This window comes from Ambystoma mexicanum, chromosome 3p (genome assembly GCF_040938575.1).
Source record: "Ambystoma mexicanum isolate Mex_15411 chromosome 3p, UKY_AmexF1_1, whole genome shotgun sequence".
In the NCBI taxonomy this organism is placed as follows: domain Eukaryota; kingdom Metazoa; phylum Chordata; class Amphibia; order Caudata; family Ambystomatidae; genus Ambystoma; species Ambystoma mexicanum.
This window is the reverse complement of record NC_090925.1, coordinates 1,205,999,314-1,206,024,160: the sequence shown is the minus strand read 5'-3', so window position 1 is coordinate 1,206,024,160 and position 24,847 is coordinate 1,205,999,314. Positions and strand designations below refer to the sequence as shown.

Genomic DNA, 24,847 nt, shown 5'->3' with positions numbered 1-24,847 from the left:
CTTTTCCCTTCCTCTTACTCTCCTCCCTACTATTCCTCCCACAGTCTGTTCCCTGTTGTTGCACATTACCTGCCCTGACCCTCCAAGGTTTCTCTTACTCTTAGCTGCCTACCTACTGCCACCCTCAGATTTTGCTCTCTACTATTCTCTCCTTCCATCCCTTCTTCCTACACTCTCCTGCATTTACTTCTCTGCTACATTCTCCTCCCACTACTCTCTACTCCATTCTCCTCTCAACTACTCTGCCTACTAATCTCCTCTCAACTTCTACTACACGCCACTGTACCCTCCTCCCACTTCACTACACTCCACCCGTACCTTCTCCCACAGTGACCTTACTTTCACTCTCTATCATGCTTCTCAACCATTCTTAATCACCCTTCTACACTCTACTTAAACCTCACTAACCTTACATGCAGTCTCATACCAAAGTACCACTTTCTCCCAGCAACCAATACTTCATCTTGGACACTCGCTTAAGAATTCTCCTCCATGCTCCGCTACACTGTCCTGCCTCTGTCTGGTCTCTTGCTAAATGCTTCACCTGCTGTCAAGAAACGTAGATAAAATCGCAAAGCTTATAGACCTCATCATGCTTAAAGCTCTCAGCTCCATGCCTAAGACCCTCACCACCAAATCCAGGACAAACCACTTCTCATCAACCATATCAGAAGCCCCCAACAAGACCATAGCCCATTTTAAACCCATAAACAATGCATGAACCTCCACTACCAGAAGTCACAACACATCTATCAACAACATAATCCAGGACTTCTGTACAAATAAAATAGACAAAACCAGACAACAAATCGATAGCAGAGAGCACAGCAAAGATGTTCCTCCATGGAACACTGCAAAATTGACTGATCCTGGACCATTACACTTGAAGAACGGACCAACATACTTGCAGCCCTTAAGGCCACCTCTACCTAGGAAGAAGATATCCTCCCACCCTCCATCATCAGGACTATCTTTGTAAAAATGCCTTTGCTCTACTGCTCCAAATCATCAATGCCTCCTGCACACAAGGCATCTTGTATTGAAGACCAACATGTTCCTTCTTCAACTAAAGGAGATTTCAAGAACCTCAGAAGACTTGAAAAACGACTTGTCCATCAGACACCAATCCTTCTTCAAGTGGATAATTGAAAAAAACAGTCAGCCTTAAGTTGCACAAGAGAGCCACCAAACACAACCTCAAATGGAGCTGGCGATCCAAATTCCAGCCAGGATGCAGCAATGAGACTGGTGCCATCAAGGTCATCAAATTTGTATTCTCCTCTTCATGGATAGGGGAGGAACATCTCTACTGGTTCTGCGCAGACTGTCCATAGTCTTTGGAACGGATGACCACAAAGCGCTTCCTTGCATAATTGCCATCAGCATGTGATTCAGTCAAACATTGCTACAGTGATTCCCCTCCTACCACAAGGGCAGACAACAGCTCGTCCAAATGGGCACCAATAGATCACAATGTCACCTGTAACCTCCAGACCCCATTTATCTTCAACCTCTAAATGGGCTATTGAGGAATTCCATCCTAACCTTAACATCAAGAACCAGGAATATGCAGAAAATTCACAGCTTTGGCAGTAGGTCAATTACATCAACATGAATCAAATAAAACTCACATTGTAATTCATTTGAGCATGGATGTAGCAAACCCACACCCCACTTAGACAGAATTAATCCAGACACTGAAATCTCAAACTTTCTGATCAAAATGAAACGTCATTGCTGTGTGTGGACATGAGACGGTCAAATCAAGCCATCAAGAGGGAACAACATCTGGCCCCTCACATCACGGACATGGTGCACCTTCTAAACAGTGGCAAGGTATTCTCTAAGCTGGACCTTACTAAGGGCTATCGCCAGCTGGTCCTAAGCCCAGAGAGCAGCTACATCACTACTTTTGTAACACATTTAGGCCTGTACAGGTACAAGCGCCTGAGCTTTGGCGTCTTGTCGGCAGCAGAACTATTTCACGCCGAGATTCACAACATGATAAAGCACATTCCGAATTGCATCAACTACATCGATAACATTCCGGTATTTGTCACAAGTGTGGAAAATGATGATGACACGCTCTCAAGAGTATGTGTGGCATTAAAAGCAGCCAACCTAACAATGAATCGAGACAAGTGTGAATTCCGAAAAGGAACCCTACGTTTCTACAGGCACATCTTCTCCGAGAAGGGAATGACCCCAGATCCTGAGAAGGTTGCTGCACTCAACGAGACGCCACCTCCAACAAATGTCTCAGAGCTTTGATCTTTTCTGGGGCTGGCAAGTTATTGCACAATATGCATCAAGGACTTTGCCACCATCAGCGAACCCTTGAGGTCCCTCACAAAGCAGCACATACAAGTTCACTGGTCGGGAGCATGCCAAGAGACATTTGCAACCAACTGTGACCGCATAGTAGAGACCGAGAACATGGCATATTTTGATGCAGAGAGAGAGAGACTGAATTGACTGAAGATGCATGCCCCGTAGGACTGGGTGCCATTCTGTCCTAGAAGGCACTAGACAATTCCCAACAGAGACACTTCGTTTTGTATGGCAGTAGAAGTCTGTAGAAAACAGAGCAGGCATACTCAGAGGCCAAAAAGGAAAGTTTGGCCGTTATCTGGGCCTGTGAACACTTTCATTTCTTTCTCTACGGTAGGCTTTTTACAATAATAACAGACCACCAGGCCCTTCTATTCCTATATGGCAACTCCCAGGTGAAAATGCCACCTTACATTGCTCAGTTGAGTCTGCGGCTGCCGCACTACGCATTCAATATAATTCACCAGTCAGGGAAAGAAGATAATCTGTCCAATTTTCTCTCCCGTCATACACGGTCAGCAGATGTGCCAGAGACATCAGTGGCTGATCGATACATCCAACCTTGTACAACAAGCAATTCCGCAAGGGGTGGATCTGATAAAGTTAGGGCAGGAAGCGGACGAGATGTAGCCATCCAAATCATCATTGAAGGGCTACAGTCAGGAGCCACAACATACTAAAGAATCTGAGAGATATGTGGAAGACGATGCCATGACAGCAAAGGATGTGGCTGCCAAGGAAAAGATGAAGCACTATGACGACAACAGGAGAAGTGCTAAGGACTCCTCGCTGATGCTTGGTGATGTAGTAATTTTGAAACAGCCCAGAACCAACACACACACTGCCAGGTTCCACGAGGATCTGCTTGTCATGACAAGGAAGAAAGTCTCCATGACCACCGCAGAAGGAGACCAATGCCAGGTGACGCGGAACTCGTCACACTTCAAAAAACTATCAGGGACTGACCAGACACGGAGTAGCAGAAGTCATGAACTTGAGTCTTTATACTCCTCAGATGAGTCCTATCAGTGTGACGGCGAGGGCTCTGAGTGGGCCGAGCAGGACGACTCTGTGTCTGTGTCTAGACCAGGACAGTTGGAGGTGAGATATGAACGACCTCAAAGGGTAAGAATAAGATCCAGGAGGCTCATTGAAGAAATGGGGGAATAAATTGTGGGGGGTTGAAGTATCAGGGAGTTGGGATTGGGGGAAGTGTAGTTTGTGGGTGGGGGCAGGAAGTAGGGAGCAGGGAGGGAAGTGATGTAGCGGGACAGGTGGAAGTGGTGGTAGAATGGCGTGAATAAAGAAGGTATGCTGCATGACTCAGGTGTCCGTGTCTGATGTTGTGCAGCCCTTGGAGTCATGGGAGGCCACTGTTAACTTCTGAGCCGACAGAGGCCTGGCTCACATTAACAAACAGGCTGCCGCAATGTTGCAGCCAAACATGGCAATCCTTCGGTTCATCAGATCCCTGGATAGCCAACCGCTCAAAGCAGTGATGCACAACTGTAATGCAAAATCCTGCGCCATCACTTCCTGCAGTGGGGAACTGTTGGCCCGAAAGATTGTTGCTTGTCTGCAAACAGCAGAAAGTTCCTTCCTTCACAGACTGCTGGATCTTCCGAGCTCAGCGCCAACATTTACCACTCACAAAGAATGAAACCACCAATTTATTGGGGATGAATTTAGGACTAGGCCCACTAAGACCTGGTCCTTTGTTTGGAGCAATCCCTGGGTTGGTATAATATATATATATATTTATCATCTGACACTTGCTCAAGTGATTCAGCTAATAAACTCTCCTGGCTGGCTTATATAAAGAAGCAGCTGAGCCACATACATTGCCAAAATGGTTGACTGCACCTGCACTGAAAATCAAAGCTCATCACAAATCTCTCTCTAAGGTCAAAGGTCAAAAACAGAGGAGAAGGCATTGAACCACTGAGGTCTAAAAAGGTATCTTATATGCTGAGCTTTTCTGATGAAATTGAAAGGTGCCTATTATGGATTGTGGACCCCTAGCCAGAAAGTGGCGGACAGGCCTATCTGTTCTACCCTGGAAAGCTGATTCTTTCTTCTTTATTGAGCATTTGTTAGGCGCTTATACAACTAAATAGTGTTTTAAACCACCACAAAGCTAAATGGGGAGGGAACAGGGGAATAATATCAATGGCAAAATGTTAAAATGCAGAAATGCAGTCGCTGTCGTACTAGGCCTTGTGGCATTCAGACATGCAAGTGCAGTCAGGAGGAGTGCAGGAGATGGGGGCGGTGGGGTCAGAGGAGTGGGAAAGTGCTGGTGGAGGGCCCAAGAGGGAAGTGCTAAGGGGAGTCAAGGTAGGAGAACCTCAGGGTAAGTGCAAATGGTGATGACTTCCAAGGGTGGGATGCAGAGCTGCCAAGCAGGGCATTGGAGGGGTGGGGGGGTGCTGACATCGACTGGGAAGAATGGCTTGGAATCCTGTGGGGCTCATGAGGATCAGGCCACCAGTCACAGTGGCAGTGGGGTTATTAGCTGGTAAGGGAAAGATGGAAAGAGGTAGTTTCTGGAACTTGAGGAGGTCTGGCTCAAGTCTAAGAGGGGCAGGGAGGCTGTTCCAAAGGGAGGAGCCAGCCGAGGAGAGAGCCCTGCCCCCGACTCTATGCATTGTGGCAATACCATATATTGTTCCGTCCTGCTAGGCACACAAAGAAATGCTAATTCACATTTAATTGTCCAAGGTTCCAAAATGGTTCATTGTCTTACTCCAATGCCAATTTTTAAATCCTTTAGGCAGTGTAGGCTGTAAGTAAGGCATGGTATCAAACAGTAAGACAAAAACAAGTGATTACAGTTCAAGGGTGTTTATTGAACTTTAATTGGGTTTGAAAAACGCCTATCTAATCCTAAATCTAAAGATGGGAGCAAGCTGTGACCATCAAATAATAACGCAGTCCTAGTCGAGTCCGTCAAAATAAAAGGGCCTATAAACCTATTGCCAATCCTTACTTGGAGTTGTTGGCTTCCCTTCCCCACGTTTTCAGCACGGGACAAGGTGGCACACTCGATCTTGGTGTACACTCTCTGGCTCCTCTAGCACGAGGATTCAGTGCAGAACGTTAACATCAGGGCCTTCTGCACCAAAGTCTCTTTGCCATTCAAAGTCTCTTATTTCAGAGGCCCTGATGCAGCATGACAGACATTAAAGTACCTTTCTTCTTAGGATTTCACATGTACGACTTCTCGGGTGATTTACTGTTCACCCCGGGTACCCCTCCACCGAGTTCAGAACCACTTTAACACAAAACCTTCAATTGGTCTGCCGAGCTCGGACCAAATTTATCTACTTTTCCAAACATTCTCTACTTCATCAAAATCAAAGACTTTCAACTGTTCGCTGGATTTTGTTCGACCCGCCACAGGACTACTTCGATTCACAATTACGTGTTCTCTGCTTGATATAACCTTTTCCTCACTTTGCCTTTGGCACTTCTCAGCTGGATACCTTACAGAGACCTTCATTTGAGCACCCACGCGGTGCCAGACCACTCTGTCAAAGGTATTGTATGTTGCTTTTAAAGTTCAATCACTCATCAGCAGTTCAACTTTACTTGCGTCTCTTATCGTACGTGTTTTGACAATGTTCGTTCCAGCACTCGCCATACAATGTTGCTGCTTGCAACCTTGGCTTCAACACAGACTGCTCTTGTATCGGTCTCCCCAACTCACCGACTGTGTTGATTCACTGACACTGTTTTGTTCTTGGAGCTAAGGACAATACCTCAGCGGATGGCGCTTCTCCCCGCCTCGATTGATGCAGGAGAGCCCCGGGTATCTCTGACACACAATGCAGGATTCTTCATCCTGGTTTCCTGGTTTTTCGCTTTCTATTCTCGCAGTTTCTGGAAAGTAACGGTTCCTTGTCGAAAAGGTCAAGGGAACTTCCCTCCTTGTGATCCCCTTCTGTTTTGCCGTCTTTCTTCTCTCGTTCAGCTCCCGTCTCAAAACTGCTGTTTCCTTGTGTGCTTTGCCTCGCTCAGCGTGTGCTCTCCTGCTACGCCTTTTATATGTGTGGGGAAGCATAAGGAAAGTCAGGTGTCTGTGATGGTCAGTAATTGCCTGACCATTGTATTGGGACACGTCAGGTATACTGCTCAGGTGTTAGTCTGTTTCCTCTCATTGCAGGCTGTCCGTGAGAAAGTGTTTTTGTTGTAAAAAGAGGGCGGTAGAGTTCCTAAATATCCTACCTGGTAGTATGGGTTTTTATGTTAGAGGGAAGGGGATACCACGTCTCACCATCCGGTGTCCCACTCCCCAAAAGACCCCTCACTCAGGTGATCATCCCGCACTGGTCCAACCCCAGGAACTGGATCTAAACGTGATGGCCGTGTCCTGGCCACATGGATGACAGATCCCCGTGGACTAGCGGGTGAGACACTTTCTGGTTTCTCACACGGCCCGCCCTCCTGTTTCTCTGATGTATCCCGAGTATCGTTCCTGCTTGGTCTCTACAAACCTATTTGGTTACCACTCTCCAAGTTAGACAGAGTATCATTTGAAAAGAAAACTATTAATACGCGCCTTTCTGCTTATGATTGTTGAGTTGTCCCCTTTACAAGAGCCTACCTAGTTCTTTAATCCTGTATGATCGTTATTCTTACAGTTTTTTAAAATGCATTGGATAATATGATTTCTTTTTGCTTTGTACTTGTGGTTTTCTCTTAAGCGATATAGTCATGATGTTCATAATCACAATGTGATTTACTCCAGCTAGAAGTATGAATCCCAAGTACCATGTTAGCTAATAGGACTATAGCGCTAGTGTGTGGGTATTAGTTACCTGCTCCTGTCTAAGGGGCCTGTCATGTGGTATTCAGAGCTCTATATTTTATTTAAAAGACCTTCATAATTAATCTATATTATACTGCAATGTATTTAATGTTATTTTAAAGAGGGGATCTTCACTCAATTGCATACACAGAAAACAATCAATATTTGTTTATCCTCTGCTTTTAAACAAGCCCTGCTTGGAGCCATCTCACCTTTTAAATGGGCACCTTAAATGCACAACACAACAAAACAAATTGTTCTTAAATTCTTATGTTAAGAAACCTGTGTACTCTGCCCATCACCACCGTAGTGGTCTTAATGTGCACAGGCTGGGCAGGAAAGAGGTCTATTGTGCCCCTGCCAGTGGTTCGCAGCCGCTGATCAATATGGCAAAGGCCTGGGGCAGCATGGTGAGAGGATATTTGTAGCCAGAGTAGAATAGAAACGAAAAAAAAACATTAGAAAGGCACAAAGGGCTTGAAAGGGGGGGGCGTCTGATTTTTGTAGTAGGGGGAATGTGTAATCCTTTTATATTGGATCAAATGAAAAGTGGGAATACAAGCCACCCATATTACCAAGTGCTCTCCGTGAAGACATTTCCTTGTTCAATTTTGTGTGGTACTAGAATTAGTCAGTGCATGGATGGGTGGTGGCCTCAATGTGCACAAACATGCCCTTGAAGTGTGGAGACTTCTTCTCCAGGTAAAGTTGTAATCACCCCCCCCCCCCGAACCAAATGACAAAAGGGCTAGGACCAAGAATTGGACATGCACCGTTGGATGCGGGGAACGCAGAAGGGTAAAAAGCGATGGCCAGATCCTCCAAGAGGCAAACCTGTGTGGCCACTTGGTGAGAAAGGGGAGGAATTGATCACTGGTAGGTGCTGTGAGATGACTTGGTAAAGAGTACTCCTCCAGTAGGGAAGTAGTCCCCCTGAAATCCTAATTCGGACCTAGGTGTTCATAATACCTGACAAATCTATAGTTGGTCTCCTGCTCTGTTTGGCAAAGGAAATCTGAATCAAAGTTAATTGAATGCAATGCAATGTAAAATGTAATGTCAAGGTAGAGCTATTGTATACTCTGCCAAATTGCTAATATGGAAGTTGATGTGCTGTGCCCCTGACCGGAATATCCAGACTGTGGCTGGAGGAGCGAAGCGGTCAAGTGGTGGGGAAACATGGTTCAGATCAAACAAGCTGAGCGGTTCCAACGGAGAAGAAGGATAATGTTTCTGATAGCCCGGGTGCATGTCGATCCAGCCACTATAGATCCTAGATCAGGAATGCAAAAATGAGGTGTGTACATGCTGTAATCTCTGAAGAAGAAAGGGAGTCATGTGATGGCAGTTTCAGCGAGATAATGAAGTGTCTCTTAAGAAAACGCATGTGGTTGTTTGATGTGGTTGATTTGATGGACTTGCGATGTGTTCATGAAAACCCTTGAAGCAGGTCAGGCTTTTTGCTCGGGAGTACATGTAACTTCTCTCACAAAACAAACTCCAGAGTAGCAGTATTGGGCCTTCCAAGCCTAGCATCCATGTCAAGAATCTGTCTGTGTGAGATGAATTCGGATGGAGAAAAGCAGGGTACGCAGCGAGGGATCGGCCAGATGTCTGTCCATCAGCATGCAGTGGGTCTGCCACCATTTTGTGTGGAATGTTCTAGCTATGCAGTCATGCCTTTAACTCAGGCTGTCCGGGCTGGCCTGGCTGTATTGAAACAATGCACCGATGATCTGAACAGCAAAAGCACCTCTTCTTACTCTCGAGGCCCTGAAGCAATGCACAAGGGAACAGGCGAGCCAATGTTCCTCTACTTTCGCCTTAGGCTGCGAAGAGCCACCAACCGCCGATTTCTTCTTCTTTGCACCCCTTGCATTTTTACATGCGGTCTTCCGTGTTGGTGTCAGGTATGTAACCGCGACAATGCCCATGTTAGTCAGCCGATCTTAAAACGACTATTTGGATTGCCACATTACCCCCTAGGTCCGTCAATATTCTGAACATCATGTCTCTTTGAACCCTAAATGTTCCACACTCGATAATATAATGTTTTATCATTTCGTATTTTTCCAAAATGCGATTTTTCCATCTGCATGGCATCACATTTTATGTTGGGAGCCTTGTATGAATCAACATGACATTAATGTAAAACGAAATAACAAAGCATGACCAAGCATACACCTGACATGACATAATTAGCTAGCATAATGGAACCGATTTTAACATTCAGCACGAACCAAATGAATGCGGATAACTGAACCAACAAATGTATTTATTTATTTATTTGTTTAGACATTTGTGGGAGCGCACCTAACCCGGAGGCAACTGGGTGCTGGTTACATAAGATTGATGGTTACAGTATTTGCAAATTGTGTGTGATATAATAGAGTTAGTTACATAATAGTGAAGGTTGCAGAGAAAACTTCATGCACTTCATTAAATTACAGAGGGTAACAGGCTGTGTGGAAGTGGTTACTGTTGGGCAGCTAGGGAGCGCTGAGGATATGTATGTGGTTGGTGCAGGTAACTGTACCGATGAGTAGCTGGTGCTGGTCGATCCTCTAGGTGTCTTGTGAAAAGAGTACGGTCTTAAGGCCTTTGCGGAAGGACCAGAGGGAGGGATCTGATCTAAGCGCTAAAGGCAGGGCGTTCCAATGTATGGCCGCAATCACGGGTAAGCTGCTGCCACCAGCTTTTTGCGCCTGTATCTGAGGAGGGTTAGGAAGCATGTGTAGGCCGAGCGGGTCGGTCTAGTGGAATGGGCCTCAGAGAATTGTCTGGCTAGATACTTCAGGGCACTGTTCGAAAGCCATTTTTGGGTCATGGATAAAGTTTTGAAAGTGATGCGTTCCCGGACGGGGAGCCAATGGATGCTACGTCTGGCTAGTGAGATGTGATTTATTTTTGGGCAATGGAGAGTAGCTCTTACGGTGTTGTTCTGGATACCTTTCAGTTTGTTGATGTTGTGCGAATTGGAGCCTGCAAAGAGGGAATTGCAGTAGTCGATCCCAGACAGTATGAGAGCTCTGGGAAGGGTGATGCCGCTGTCAGAGGTAAGGAATGGTTTGCTGGCGTTGATCAATTTGGCAGTGTAAACTGCAGGTGAGGCTATAGCGTTCACCTGCCTAGTTAGGGAGAGCGAGAACTCTAGATATACTCCTAATGTTTTGACCTCTTTGGATACGGGGATAAGGTTTCCATCAATACTGAGTGATTTATAGGGGTCTGGGAGGTTATTCATCCGGGATAGGGAGCCAATGAGGAGTAGTTCCGTTTTCTCATCATTTAGGCAGAGCTCATGTTGTGCCATCCAGGCTTGGATGGTTAAGTACATTTTCTTTCCGAGCGTTGGCGTCATTGCCGTAGTTGCCAGTGATAGATAGGAGTATTTGTGTGTCATCCGCATAGTTGGTATATGTAACACCTGGTTTGTCTAAGAGGTCGAACAGTGGCTAGGTAGAGTTGGCGAGACACAAGAGCCTTGAGGTACTCCACGGGTGACTGCGGCTGGTGGGGCTGTCGCTATGGTTGAGAATACTCATTAAACGGTTGGAGAGGAATGATTCTATCCATTTTGTGGCATTGGCCTAGTAGTGGGCAGCTTTGGCGAGATGTTGACAAAGTATATTGTGATTTACCAGGTGGAAGGCTGCTGAGAGGTTGAGTAGGAATACGATGGCTAGGTTACCTTTGTCTTTGATTCCGTCCATTTGGATTTTGAGGTCTAGGAGGGCAGTTTCTGTCCCATGACCGGGGCGGAGGCCAGGTTGGCGGAGGCCCATGAGGTTGTTGGTCTGTAGCTATTTTTGAATTTGTAGGTAGGGCACTCTTTGAAGTAGTTTTAGGAGGAAGGGTACTATGCTAATAGGCAGTAATTTTTTGTGGACGTTGGAGTCCAGTGTGGGGTTTTTAAGAAGTGGGAGTACCCATGCTTCCTTAAGATTTTCTGGTACATTGCTAGATGAGAAAGAATTGTTAATCAGGGTCGTATTGAAGGGGGCTACTTCTTTGGCACAGTCTTTTATGAGGGAGGGAGGGCAAATGTCTCCCTGCCATCTGGAGGGTTTCAGGATGATTTTGGTGGTTTCAGATATGGTTACCGGGGGAAATTAAAATCTCGGCTTGGGGTTGTCAAGAGTGGGTTGTTTGTTATGGGGCGGGATGGATGGGGTGAGTTTTGTTTTCTTAGCAGTGATTTTGTTTTGGAGTAGTGAGATTTTGTCAAGGAGGGCGTTTTGGATGTAAGTGCATCAGGATAGGTCCTTGACACAGAGGTCAGGTCAAGGGACTGGTATTTCGAGTTCCCGTAGAATAGTGAATAGTTCTTTCGTGCTAGAGTTTGCTTTTGCAGTTCTCTCATTGTAGGCGTTGCCTTTGGCTATAAGTATGGCTATTTTATACTCTTTAGCCAAGGAATTGAAGTAAAGTTTGGTCACATGGGAAGGTGATTTCTTCCAAGCACTCTCAGCAATTCTTTGTGGTTGGGGGTGAACCAGGAGTTTAAGTGGGTAGTAGGTTTGGGTTGACGGATGTCCAAAGGAGCTACTTTGTTCACAGCTGCTTGGATAGTTTGGTTGTAGGGAGTGACTAACGCAATAGGATCCGTGTTGGTCTGTGGGTCGATTATTAGTGGCTGAAGCAATGGTAGTATGTTGTAGGGGGTGATGTTTTCAATATTTCTTGAGGGAGCATCTGAAGCTAGATAGGGTGGGCTTTTAGATTGGGCATGGTTGTTGATCGAGAATAAGATGACATTGTGGTCTGACCAAGGGCATGGATAGTTAGCTAGAATATTGGTAGAGCAGTTGTGGTCTGCTAACCAATCTAGGGTGTGGCCTTTATCATGGGTAGGGTTGGAGATTCAGTGAGAAAAGACTTGAGTTTTGATGGTATTTGCAATGGACAGTGCTTGGTGTTCTGAGGGGTCGTTGAGACCTAGGTTGAAGTCACCCAAGATGATGATTTTGGATGAGTGTTTGGTGCTGGTTGAAAGGAGTTGTGCAACATCTTCCTCAAAGGAGAGCAGGGGGCTGGGCACTCTATAGATGAGGTGGATCGTGAGGGTGGTTGTGGCAAATACAGTTATTTTGAGTGAGAATGATTCAGCAGACGGGATGGACAGGTTGGGAATTTCTCTGACGGGAAGGATATGTTTTTGCGGTGATGGCTACTGCGCCTCCTTTGGAGGTCAGTTTATCTTTCCTAAGGATGGTGTACCCTACTGGGATAGCTAAGGAGAGAGTGATTGCTAGGAAGTCCAAGTTGTTGGTGGTAATGATATCGTAAATGTCAAGGGCATGAGCCAGGATGGACCTGGCATTAATAAGGGCTTCTTTGAGTTATGTTGTGGTGCCTGTTTCCGGGTCATCGGTGGTGGTGACCACTTCAGAAGTGGGTTCTGACTGCGAGTTGTCCCTGCTCATTATATATTCTGCAGTAGTGAGGGAATTGCGCTAAGTAACTGTAACTGGTTTAAGGTAAGTCTGTATGCTTAGCGGGGCTCAGGCGGGGCTTTAGACTCTGAGGTGCAATGTATCTCTTTGGGGAGTGTTGAGGTGTGGATTTTTGAGGTGGTTTTGGTTCTAGTTTTAAGTCGTAGATTTCTCAGAGGGAGTTGCGTGATAGTTGTAGGGTGGGTGCTGCTGACTCAAGCCTAGACGAGATGCTAATCGCTTGTTCCTATTCACATGGGAGCAGGGTTTCATAGTGTTTGAGGTAGACTTGAAAGCAACAGTTTTCCAAATGGTTAAAGCGTGATGGGGCAGTGCATTGGGCAGGTGAAGTGTTAGGCGGGAAATAAAAGAAAAAGTAGAAAGACTCCCTTTTAAACCGAAAGAAGACATTTGTTTACAATATCAAAATTGGGATGGGACAGTTAAAAAAAGAAAAACACAAAGGTGAAACAGTGTTCGATATAGATGCAGTGAAGGGAGAAGTGGAAACCAATGTGTACTTCGGCTCGGGGTGCCCCCAATCCCCTAAAATGAAAAGTAGAATTTCATTTTAATATGTCTGTCGCAGATGCAGTTGTAAACAAAACATAGATACTCATAGACCAATCTTTCCCAAAATGCCCTAGGGGCTGCAAGGAAGGGGGTATATGGGACCAAAATGACGTGCAACTGTGACACGTCTAGAAATACCCAAGAACGTGCAACATTTTGTGACGGCCCCTATGCTCACAAACAAAGCACCAGTCGCCTGAGCCCTCCACACACAAAAGAAACCTGCTCCCGATTCACCACGGCGTTGGGGTGTGCTTGTGCTCCTCTGAAGTTTGACTGGCAAAATTAAGCGTAGTATCCTGATGTGAAAGTAATCTTATGCCGACTGCCTGTTCTTCTATAGCTTCTCTACACCAATACGCCGGGGGGGCATAGTAGGTCACTTGCAGAATGGCACAGGTTCTAGTGCCCACTCTTTGGGGGCCGGTAGTGTGGATCCTGCAATGATACAAGATCGCCGCTATGTGGTTGCTCCAGCAGACCAATGAATGTGTGCGCGTAACTTATACATGGCAATTTGTGTGCTTTCTGTCATTGTTATTACAACCCATATGGCAAAATGGGTACCTTTTGCAACAGAGTATTTAGAGAAGTTACATTGGCTGCTGCACATTACTCAGGAGGTTCACGCCAGGGTGTGAGTGAAGTTCACATCCACATAGATGTGAAATTCACTAACACCCTGGTGCACACATGTCAAACTATGTTGAAGTCAATTCTCAGTCAAATTACTCCCGTAACGTTTGGTGCCCCTGGGTAAGGGCAAGAATGAGCAAAAGGTAAGTGTTGTTATGGACAATGCTTTATGAAGCAAAAGATGTATTGAATTTCTCATACGAGGAAGTCTACCTAATATCGCATGAGTGAGACTCGTGAATGTTAAGATGTTGAGTTTTCTTCTTGATATATTAGGTTAATTGTTTTTACATATTTGGCAGACAAATAAATGCAATAAATATCTTTACAGGGACCAGATGGACTTCCGATAGAAGGGTGTTGGCACAAGGTTGGTATTTACAGTTTCACAAATAAGCAAGTGCGCTGCCCATTTGTTCAGATTGCAACCTAGAGAGTTAGAGAGTTAGCATAGTATTGCCCAAGCTAGAGAGGAAAGCAAACCGTCTTGAAGTGATCCGCCCCCCCAGTTACTTCCCGGGATGGGAGCGCTCTGCGTGGCTCCAAGCCCCGTGGAAGCGAACCTCCATCTTCTCCCCCCCATCACAATATGACGTGGGAACCCCCATGGAGTCATGGCTGCTTTTCTCGATGAGGGATTTGTTGTAATTCCGGCCGCAAAGCAACTACTTTTTATCTGATATTATGGCAAGTTTTCTGGTTGTGCCAGAAAAAGGCACGTGAACTTGGTAACTACTAGGGTTTCTGTCCATATTGTTTCTGGACCGACTTGAAAGTCCCGTAAAGTCTAAAGTGTCACCATTTGAAGAAGAGTGTCATGGGCGCAGACGCAGTGCTTTCTGGGCCATCTCCACCCCATGTAAAGCCAGCCTCTCACTCACTGTTCTGTTGTCAATTTCTGTGGATTATGTAAATCCTACTCCATTGCATTTCCTCTCCCAGAGGGTGCATCACAGCAGACATGCATGTTGAGTGGGCCAAAAACCACTTTCACAGCACACTCTTCTCCACAAAGAGAGAGATTTCTTTTAAACGGTGTATTTGTGAGGGAGGCTGGGCCTCTGTGCACTAGGCTGGCAGTAGGATGGTAACAATGTTGGTATACATTAATATTGATGGGGTGAGGCAAGGCGAATACTAGGACTGCATTTGGCTGCAGCATCTTTCTAATGGGGACGGCGCGTCCATTGGGGCAGGTGAACACCATTTCTTTTGTTATCTAGGTCCGTACGACTGCATGAGTCCTGTATAAGTAGTGCCAGTTTGGTTTGTTTTTCGGTGCTTTCCAATCGGTAGGGTTACTCATTGAATTTTGCAATTGTGGGATTGGGAAACGGTCTTATGCGCAGACAGAAAACCTGAAAATCTTTCAATCTCACTGCCTCTATGTAAAAGGCAAGGACTTTACTGGTGTGGCGTTTTTGTATTTCAGAGGAAATCCTTAACCTTAAGGAGAGCGTTTCCAAACGTTGCTTAACTCCCTAGCATTCTCATTGGAGCCCTGATTTGTGGTGTCTGGGCGCTAGCTTTCCAACAGAGGAAAAGATTGAAACCACAGCTGAAGACCACTTCAGCAGGAGATGGACTTCTCCTTAGCGTGTGATGGAGAAGAGGGGCGGTGGGTGATCAGTGTAGGTTCCTGCTTCAGTTTGTGCAGGGGACGGGGAAGTGGGGATGGTTGGCTAATTGGTGCTTATTTTGGCAAACATCATCTAATTAGATGGAAATTGCCGGCTCTGGGATTCTGGAGTCACCCTAGATAGGTGCTTATTTTGGCGAACATCATCTAATTCGATGGAAATCGCCGGCTCTGGGATTCTGGAGTCACCCTAGATTGGTGCTTATTTTGGCGAACATCATCTAATTAGATGGATATCGCTGGCTCTGGGATTCTGGAGTCACCCTAGATAGGTGCTTATTTTGGCGAACATCATCTAATTAGATGGAAATCGCCGGCTCTGGGATTCTGGAGTCACCCTAGATTGGTGCTTATTTTGGCGAACATCATCTAATTAGATGGAAATCGCCGGCTCTGGGATTCTGGAGTCACCCTAGATAGGTGCTTATTTTGGCGAACATCATCATCATCTAATTAGATGGAAATCGCCGGCTCCGGGATTCTGGAGTCACCCTAGATTGGTGCTTATTTTGGCGAACATCGTCTAATTAGATGGAAATCGCCAGCTCCGGGATGCTGGAGTCACCCTAGATTGGTGCTTATTTTGGCGAACATAGTCTAATTAGATGGAAATCGCCGGCTCCGGCATTCTGGAGTCACCCTAGATAAGTGCTTATTTTGGCAAACATCATCTAATTAGATGGAAATCGCCGGCTCTGGGATTCTGGAGTCACCCTAGATTGGTGCTTATTTTGGCAAACATCATCTAATTAGATGGAAATCGCCGGCTCCGGGATTCTGGAGTCACCCTAGATTGGTGCTTATTTTGGCGAACATCATCTAATTAGATGGAAATCGCCGGCTCCGGGATTCTGGAGTCACCCTAGATTGGTGCTTATTTTGGCGAACATCATCTAATTAGATGGAAATCGCCGACTCTGGGATTCTGGAGTCACCCTAGATTGGTGCTTATTTTGGCGAACATCCTCTAATTAGATGGAAATCGCCAGTTCCGGGATTCTGGAGTCACCCTGACAAGGAGGAGAAGAAGAAGAAGCAGCTGCCAGGCTGTGCTGCCCGGCTAAATATTAGCCACAGCTGGTTGTTCATTCTGCATATTTTTATAAAGGAGCAAAGGGTAGAATTGGTTCATTCTGTAACTAATGACTCCGGGTGCAGTTGATGTGGTGCAAAAACGTTGGATCCATGTTTTGTGTTGCCTGTGATGGAATGACTTCATTGCATGCTTTATTTGGGGTAAAGGGGAAACGTAGAGACCATGATCTTTATCATTGTTTTTGTGGGTCCCCACTGATATACGTAGGGAACTACAACACATTGGAATATAGTAACGCATAGAGTATATGATGTGGGAAAGAAGCCCATTTAAAATGCAGTATCTCTAGATAAAAAGTAACTCGAACTTGACGTGAACTAAGGCCCTTCGTTGGAAAGGGCTCAGTGTGGACCCTGTCTTCATTAGAAGACCAAACGGTACAGCTGAAAGCTATGCAACAAGGTATTGCCAGCAAACCCAGGGCGTATTCTCAAAGACCATGTATTATGCACAGACTGTGCCATGCACACATTTGCACACCTGTGCAAAAATAGACACCTTTGCAAATCCACAAAGAGTTCTTATGTGCCTCATGCCCAAAAGGGTGAGACTTTCCCAGGTGCAGCGCGTGAGCCGGATGCTGGAGCGGAATTTTCATAGCAGTCCCAGTACCTGTGTTCTAACAACACCATATTCCTTCTAAAGTACATACTGGGGCCAGGGTGCTATTTGCATAATTAGTTTGCTGATGCGTGCCCCCCTGGAGAACAGGGGGAGTTCAACAAGTCACATGACTTCGTGTGGGCCTGGCTTCCTTTTGAGCGGGCCCATCCGCTTATCAGTTGCTTCGATTTTGCGTATGAAAATGCAAAGATTGCATTGTTCCAGCCATGTTTCGGCCATCTTGTTCTGCTCTCCTGCATGCCCAAGCAACCAACTGGCTGCGTTAAGTTACTCAGGCTCAATTTATAGAACTTTTTCAAAGGGAAATCAGGAGGATTTGGAGCCAATGAACAATGCGTTTTTTTCTGTGCACAAATTTATCAGTGAGAAAAGCATCCACTAAGAAGCAAAATATCCTTATGCAAATCCGCCCCTTGTCCATTTTGAAATATCTCTCCGTAGACACAAGAATAGTCGCACCTTGAGCTCTGGGCAAGACCATGTTTGTTTGTGGGAAGGCCATTGCAGAGTACAGGTGTGAACCCCATTGGCTGAGGCGGAATATTGGACACTTGGCAAAAGAGTTGCAATTGAAGTTATGTAACTTCATAGACAACACTGTCACTTTCAAAGTAGAGAAAATATATTGTGTAGTGCTCCACAGTTTGTTCACAGTGGATGTGAAAGAATTGAATAAGTGTATCTTAATGCATGTGGATAAAAGCCCCAGCATTTTTTTATTGTGATTGTGTTTTTGGACCAGATATATTGTGACATTCTAATCACTAGATGCCACATTGTATGTTGTGGTGAGAGTGTCTGCAGTGGTGAAAATTATAACTGTACTGCAAGTGTAACTTGAAAAACTGTAACTATGTCTGTGGTTTTAATGGTGTACAATTTGTTTCCTTTCAGTGATATCTAACAATCAAGCATGAAGTGTGTACATAGTAATGTGATATATTTTGACCTCATCATTTTTTATAAAAACAATAATATATTGACCTTTTATACTGGATGCCGTTGACTATTGACATTTAACATGAGGGCGCGGCGTCTCCAGAGGCATGAGAAGCTGGATTGAGCGGCTTCTGGACTGAACGCCACAGAGATGCACGCGGAGGTGGATGTTTTTATTGCTCGTTGCAGATGTTTCTAATTGGACTAACTAAATCATCTGGTAACAAAATAAAAACGTGTGCTACTAGCTGCACGAGTTGCATGAAGGGCGATGATGAAAATGTTGAACCCTGCTTCCGTACGTGGAATTCACCCTAAATTTTTGTCCGCAACAATAAAGGATGAAAAAGGCGAGTCTTCTAAACCAAAGCCAAAAAAGAGAAGGACAATGAAGGCGGAGCCAATGAAGCCTGAGCATTAGAAGATATTGCAGTCTTTGCACCCAGCAGAAATGAGAGAATTGCATTTAGGATGGAGCGAGCGGAGTCCTACATTTATCGGAAGCCAGACATCTCAGCTTTGACTACAAAGACTGTGTGGAAGGACTGGGGACGTCTGTGTGGGCAGAGTTAAGCATCTGTTGATTGGTTATACCCTTGACATTGATGTGTAATGTCACAATGTGAGGTTACCCCAGTGCATATTTTGTTGTTCGCAATAAATCTTTGCAAATATTGGAGGTGTCAGAGAGTGGTAAAGCCGAAGACGTCATACTGCCACCAGGAAAGTAAAAATGACACCAGCCTGCTGTACCCCGCTACGACAATCCTCCGGACGACGGAGAGTGTTCCTCCACATTGTTGTGGTGCATACCTAGAAGTGCATAATGCACCCTTCGGTATGGTTGACATTGACCGTTTTTTGGTAAATCATAGTGCTGTGGGTATGAAATTGCTTCATAATGTCTGATGGGCATATATATTGTCCGCTTGGAAATGTGTATTATTCAGTTTTACCACTTTCAATATAGATGCATTTAGCTCATCCAAAATAGGCAATTATACATATACTAAAAATGAACAGCTGTAAAAATGTTTGTTTTAAAATATAAACAGATGGAAATTGTTGCCTTACATTTAATACTCTTTATTCTGAAGCAACTAAATCCAGCAGACATTGGTACATATTCTGTAGGACATTTTGCACTGCAGTCTCCAATGTGTGCTTCCGCAAACCACTCTGAGGGTTTTGCACAAGCCTTTCATAACTTGTAAATAGTGATCCGATACGTATTTTTAGCCAATGCATTTGTGTGCATCTATTTTGAATATCAAGGTTGGAAAGAATTAATGTACACACATAGTGTAATTTGGCAGGCAGTATTCATTTCAAGCTACTGGCACGAATTTAGAAATCTGGCCCACTTAAGTATTCCACTGTGTGCCAAATAACCTTTTACTCATTATTTCCAATCGCAGTTCACTGTTTCTCACCCCATTCATGGCCCCAAATCAGACACATCTTGTGTTCTAGATGTTTCTCTCTTAATGTGGTTCATCTGATTGTACCTCATGCTGTTATAGCCGATGTGGCTCAGATTAGCAGTCAATATGCCCGATCCATGAATGTTTCTTGCCATTGGCTTCTTAGAGCCATGTGGGACTACAACATGGCTCTTTTGCGGCAAATGCATCACAGTACTGGATCTCTATTCAGGAGGATTCATACAGACACACTGTGCAGACAGTTATTACAGTAAGTACTTGGTTGAAAGAGAGAGATGAGTGTGGGAAAATGCAAAGCTAATCAGCAAAACCAAAGTGGATGCTAGGATTCCAGTAGGCATGTACCAGAGTAGGGAGTTTGAGGTGATCAAATATCTGCCACAATGGGCCAGCAAGATTTTTCATTTGAGCTGGGCCCGCCTGGCAAGTATAGTATTTGCTGACTGCTTTAGCAATATTTCTCTTTATGCTTTGCTTGTCTTTTGCAGTATTATATTTTTCACTGGTGTCTTGCTTCATGAAAAAATATATATATACGGTTGTGTAAGCACCAATTTATGTTAATTTAATAGATGCAACTAGAGGAAGTTAGAGGTGACGTTGTTGTAAATGTATTATGTTCTTAAGAACTTCTGTTAGTTTACAGTCTATAATGTTCATTTCTTTCCATTTTAAAGGCACATGTATCCCAATTAAGTTTTGCTATCATTTTTAAAAAAAATTTGGCTAGATATTCATGGAACAGTGTTAGTCACTCTTTGAGTTTTTATGGGGAGGAGTTTGTTTTGCTTTGATGTATTGCATATGGGTATTTTAAATCTAGACTCCCCAATGGCACTTATGAGTTATCCAGTGCAATATTTCAGCAGAGTTGAGGTATATATTAAATTTGATTAGCTGAAGTAAACAAAGAATGTTCTCAAAGAGCTATGTGTAGAGAATGATGTGAGCGTGTAATTGGGCTATTAGCAATATGATTTTCATTTAATCTATTTTGCTGAATTAAAATGGATCAAATGCTCAGTAAGGTGTACCTAGTCTGGTTTGCTTACTATGGCTATACATCTAATCTAAAATCGTCCAACATTTTTAATCTCTACATAGGAATTACACAATTGATGCTAGAGTATTCACTTTAATTTATTTTGTGGTAATCATAATTAACTAAACATGTCAAAGATTGATTTGGACAAAATTGATTCCTTGTAGTTCTTTGCAAAGGCTGGAGATTTCTTTCTACAAGTATGTGTTAAGTTCTTAACGCAGGCAGTACAGGATGTACACAGACGTAGCATTGTACACTGGTGGAACATCTAAATGAACCACTGCACAGAACAGCTTAGAATTAATTACTGGAGAATTCATCCAAACAGACATGCAGACATCATCAAGGGAAACCTTCAGCAAAAGCGGTTACTCCCAAAGCCACACGATTGCAATTTTGACCTCTCGGGGTCACCTACTATATGCCTCAAATGGAACAGATCTAAACATGAAATTAACCAATTGATTGATAATTTGAATCCCTGTAAATTGTACTGAGACTGGCCTGGCCAGTTCTTGGTAGTGTATGGTTTACTATGATGTCTCATTGCCATATCTAGTTAATGTCACAATTAAAACTCTGAACACAACATTAAAGCGTGCGCATTGTTTATAAATGTCCTTAGCCCTTTATATACAGATTACTCTGAGAAGAATAGCTCCCTCCAAATTGTACATATCTCAGTCGATTGATTGGACAGGCAAGTGCCCAATCACGTGTGGTTTCTCAGGTTGATCCCCAAAAGCACAGTTTCACATATTTATGAGAAAGAACATGTATGTTTACTACAATATTAGCTCTGAAAAAGTTCTGCATTGCCTTGTTGTTATGTGCAATGCTTCTCAAGTGATTAATGCTATTCATAGAATTGGTGTCCAGGTATGCTTTGTTACAAAATCATTTTACAAAAAACATTTTTATCTAAAGTCTGTTCATTACTGATTGTTGAATTGTGTATACTCTTAGTCAGCTATCCACCCTAGATGGATTGCTGTATTCGGTTTACATCCTCTGTACATATTAATTATCACAGGTTTTGTTTACTGTACTGTTTGCTGCAGGTCTTCTTGCACTTGCACCACAGTTGGGCAAGTTGTCTAAAACACAATTCGGAAAAAACATCAGCACTTTAAATTCAATTGAAATTTGCTATAGACTTCATACTTTGAGAAATATGAGAGTATGATTCTAAGAAAAAAAATGTTTGCGAAGAGTGCCACTCTAAGCCGTTGTACAACATTATCTATAATTTAAGAACTTGTTTAGGAGGTTCCTGTTAGATGTATACTGTTCTTAGCAAAAGTTGGCCAAGGAAGCAGCATTGGCATGTATGATGTGCTGGGATCTTGTATTCGACACATATTGTTACGTGATAATGTGATATGAAGATATTCTACATAACCAATCGCAACTATCCTCTGTTTCGGATCTCTCAAAATACCACACATTTTATAAGCAATGAGTTGTGTCCACGGAATGCTTATTAAAGCTCACACGAGACAGCTGCCGCCCCAGTGATTGAGTCTATCCAAACTCTGCAGCATTTTTCTGGGGTTGACCAAATGCAATCACTTCAAACATTGACTACTCAATGTAACCACCGTACTATCCAAAAGAATGCATCCCAATCTAGTGCACGTTCAGAACATTACAAGTCATCTTGGAGATTCTGCCTGTACAAATTGCTCTGGCTTCCGTGCCATACATGGTACACAATTCCTCAGACGCTTTTCATATGCTTATTATTGTACACGTGTGGATATATTATACACATTAATATATATATAAACTACAGTAGATCATAAATGTATCACAAGTGAAGGTACTTAAAGGTATCCATATACTTTAATGTGAGTGTTCTAGTTTCTTGTGGTAGGCCATGCATCTAATGTGTTTTTTCTGTACAGTTTTGGCAAAAATGTTCAAGTAATTGCAAAAGATAAAACAAATGGGGTCATACAAGAATAGTTTTGTAAAGTATGTTCCAAATTGTAAGACGACTTCACATTTCAATTGTGACTTGTTTATACTGATATTCTCTTTACATTGGCATCGCTTAGCCAGCTCCTTTATAAAGAACATGTGTACATGCATATTTCATTCATTTAAAACTGCCATGAGGAAGGTGAACATTTTCGGTCAGAAATGGACAAAATGCATCTTTTTGTTTAATGCGAGAAGTTTTTCAGATGTATAAATAGCAGGCATTGTCATGTGTTTTTCAGCTTTATTTTGTGTGTTTTATTAAGAACTCAGTTGCTTAAAAAGTACAATATAACCAGCTGGTGTCAGTGGGTGCCTTGTTAGAAACCAACACCTTTTTACTTATTATATAGGGAGAGTAGAGAAGCACAGCTTTCAGCACATTGCCACCTCGCCAACAAGGAAAGCATTCAGTCTTTTGTGTTGTTAGATTCCATCCCTTTCAAGGAAGCTATCGGAATATGTGATTGGGTATGGAAGAATTATACATTTATGGATTAGTGGTTTAGTTGAAATCCATACAAATTCTTTCCAGCTTTACATTGAGATACTGGGCCTCATTACTAGTCCGGCGGTAGCCATGCCGGAAAAAACAGCAGGCTGCCACCGGACTCATAGTGAATTACCGCCTCTGTGATTGCCGGAAGCACCGGGGCATTACAACCCCTGTGACCCGGTAATTCCGGAGGCAGAATTCCATTAATCTCCATTCCCATGTAGTCCCGTAGGAATCCATGGGTATGGGGACAATGCAAACACTGGTTCCATCTATGACAGAGCCGGTGTTTCCATTTCCGTCTGCAGGCGGGTGGCGTTACTCCTGCCAGGTCAGACCTGGCGGGAGTGACACCTCCGGCCTGCAGAACTCGTAATCTGCCGTTCCAGAAACAACGGTGGCGGCTGGTTTACTGCCACCGTTGTTTCTGGACCGGCAGGCTTGTAATGAGGCCCACTGTCTTTGCCCACAGCAGGCAACATTGCTTCCTACGCGTACATGTGTGTCTCACCATTTAATTCAATGCACATTATTCACTCTAAGGAATGTATTACAGAGCTTAAAAATGTATCAATTGGTGTATGATTTTTACCGGTATACTTTGTTTAACCACTCAATTTTTGTAGAAAAAAAAGAATTGCTTGCAACAGCGAAGTCATTATTAGAACACATATAAAGATGCAGCACCTTTAACAGTAGCTTCCGTAATTAGATGTTTGTCTGTCCTGTTCTTATCAAGAAAAAAATCAGTGTTAAAGCCAGTACCTTTGAATAACTGGGAACAACATTTCTTAAATAAATGAAGGTGTTTATTTTTTTATTTCTGTTTTTAGTAACATGTGAATCACCTGTTCTGTAATGTATGTGAGTTTACGGCTTGGTTTGTGTTTTTAAAAATACGTGCTTTGTTTTTACTAAGATATGTCGCTGAAACTGGTCTTCATGCTCACAGAATTGCATCGCTGTAAAGGTTGTTTTATTGTGTGCATATGTATAATAAACTTGACCCTTTTAAGTTGTAACCGAGAATAAACTTGCTAACTTGTCATTTGTTTTTGGTTTCGAAGGTTTAATTAAAAATGTAAACTTGCATGTTAAATACGTATCCAGAGCTGTCGAGTTTCCTTCCCGTGGTCATGCGTGAGAATGCCATCCAGCCCTGTTTTTTTTTCTCTTTGGATTCTGGGACTTATATTTTTTTATTCCCCATTCAAATTTTAGGACAACTAAAATTCCCAGAATTCCAAGCAAAAACAGGACTGGATGGCCTCCTCATGCATGGCCATAGGAAACTTCATCGTGCACGTTCAATATCTACAAAGCCATGGACGTGTCTTTTTACCACAGTGCTTTAAAAGTAGGACATTGGCTGTTTGATTATATATTAATCGCTAAATGCAAGCTGTGTCCTCTGTTGTTGCTACTCGTGGTACTGGGAAATTTAAGAACTAAATACAGAGAGGAAACAAAGTTGGGTTCGGCAGAATACGGTGAACCAACCACAGGTGGGATGTTGCCTGTAAGAACCTTGAATTGGAATAATGATCACTGGAAGAAATGAGAAAATTGTTCACCACAAAATCATGCGTAAGTTAAAAAGTGTGGACTAATGTTTTATCTGCAAGCGAGAGAGTACAGCCTCTGCCTCAAACCGGGTACCTATCATTACAGTTTCAAGATGGCAGGATGGTAGGCTACAGGTAATCTCCGAGCTGATGATGGGAGATTCTTTACAGAAAGGCCTTGAAAGGAGATGGTGGTCTCTCAGATGGAATATTTCTCTGGTATGGCTCTC

General features: G+C 43.7%; 1 protein-coding gene across 1 annotated transcript in view; it reads left to right on the top strand.

The window, feature by feature from the left end:
- The window catches only part of COL23A1 (collagen type XXIII alpha 1 chain), a 395,547-nt gene extending 371,447 nt beyond the window's left edge, over positions 1 to 24,100 (top strand). The window contains exons 26-27 of the mRNA XM_069652640.1: positions 14,117 to 14,155; positions 18,424 to 24,100. Of these exons, the coding sequence (XP_069508741.1) occupies positions 14,117 to 14,155; positions 18,424 to 18,504 (120 nt within the window). The 3' untranslated portion in view covers positions 18,505 to 24,100. The remainder of the gene's footprint in view (positions 1 to 14,116; positions 14,156 to 18,423) is intronic.
- Positions 24,101 to 24,847: the final 747 nt, after the last annotated feature.